The 1,497-nt window shown below is 36.8% G+C and overlaps 1 protein-coding gene across 1 annotated transcript; it reads left to right on the plus strand.

The window, feature by feature from the left end:
• The first annotated feature begins 256 nt into the window (after nt 1-256).
• On the plus strand, nt 257-1,235 carry LOC133523444 (U5 small nuclear ribonucleoprotein TSSC4). The gene is made up of 2 exons (XM_061859025.1): nt 257-414; nt 499-1,235. Exon 2 carries the CDS (start codon nt 531-533, stop codon nt 1,179-1,181), a length of 651 nt encoding a protein of 216 aa, XP_061715009.1. The 5' UTR covers nt 257-414; nt 499-530; the 3' UTR covers nt 1,182-1,235.
• The last annotated feature ends 262 nt before the right edge of the window (nt 1,236-1,497 follow it).

Consider the following 1,497-nt stretch of genomic DNA (forward strand, 5'->3'; position numbering starts at 1 on the left):
ATAATTGTTTAAAAAAAAACAACAGTGCTGCCAGGTATACGATAATTATCGTCCACGTACGATAATTTGGGCTCCGGTACGATGTACGTTCCAAAGAGCATTATCGTACTCAAAAGTTCCTTCACCGAAAAGCGACTAGTAAATATCAAATGATATTTCGTACAGTTCCCAAAAACTCATTAGTTAGTACGAGCCGGGGTTTGAACCCGTGACCTCCGGATTGCAAGTCGCACGCTCTTACCGCTAGGCCACCAGCGCTTTATTGAATTTTGACACTCAAATACGATAACTCTCATCCGCTCACCTGGCAACACTGCCAAACAAGAACAAGGGTTTTGTCGTATTAGTTTTGACTTTATATTCAACTTAAAATAGGACTTTTGTAATAATTAAGTCCCAGGAAATTATATTTAAGTGAGTGTGGCTATGTTTCTCAACACCAGTGCTAGCATATTTCTTAAATCAACCAAAAATTATTACAATTTTCTCCTTTCACAGTATTCTGCCTTGCCTGGCCTATCATTCTAGCAATGACATCGTTTATAGAAAGGCAGAAAAGCCTTTTTAATCATTTAAAAGATGCTGAGGAACAAATCAGTTTCTCCAAACACAATAAAGCAGAAACCCCGCATCACAATGGAGAAATGGACCGCAAGCACTACAGAAAACTAAAACATGAAATGAAGCAGTTCAGAGGTAAAGAAAGTATTTATAAGAGACCCGAAGCTTCTATGAGAGACTGTTTACGTGCGAGAGGAATCCCAGATTATATGAAAAATCCCAGAAAATGGGTGTATTATTCATTATCAGATGTGACACAAGAGCAGATGTCAGATTCCACTAATTCTGCCACAGCACATGCTTTTATTCGTGAATTGGAAGAAAGAGAAGCTGCTAAGATTAGAATGGAACAAGACTTTGAAGGGCCTGAAGAATTTGTCTTCAAGAAACCTATTTTCCATGTATCAGCCACAGTGAAAAAAGTACCAGAACCAGAAATACCGAAAGCGGTATTCAAAAGCAGTAAAGTTCTGATGCCTGAATATGTTGTGGGAAGAACACAAAATAAAGAAAAGAAAGCTGTTAGAAAACAACTGCCTGAAAGTAATGTGGATGATGAGAAGAAAGCGGCACTGAAGTTAAATCATCTTTATGAGGATGATGTTGAAGATGAAGATTAGATGTAATTGATGTGTAAAACATTATGTTGCTATTATATTTTAATACTTAAGGAATTGAATGTTAATTATTTTCTTTATGTTCATCTCCCAAATATACAGACACCATCATATATCTGTGAGCACCATAAAACTTACAACCCAGCCTTTCCATTAGAAATACATGCATGAACCATTTGCAGATCTAGTGATTTGGACACTTGGTTTGCAGTTACGAAGTTTGCATTGGTTTGCCCTATTTATGAGCATTGGATATCATTGAATACATTGGTTACATCCATGAAAAACAGTAGGTATATGACTGATATACATTGCCGAT

This window comes from Cydia pomonella, chromosome 12, assembly GCF_033807575.1.
Source record: "Cydia pomonella isolate Wapato2018A chromosome 12, ilCydPomo1, whole genome shotgun sequence".
NCBI lineage: Eukaryota > Metazoa > Arthropoda > Insecta > Lepidoptera > Tortricidae > Cydia > Cydia pomonella.

Bases quoted from the DNA above. Each gene is read 5' to 3' on its own strand.
- LOC133523444 (XM_061859025.1), top strand. From the start codon at position 531: ATGACATCGTTTATAGAAAGGCAGAAAAGCCTTTTTAATCATTTAAAA.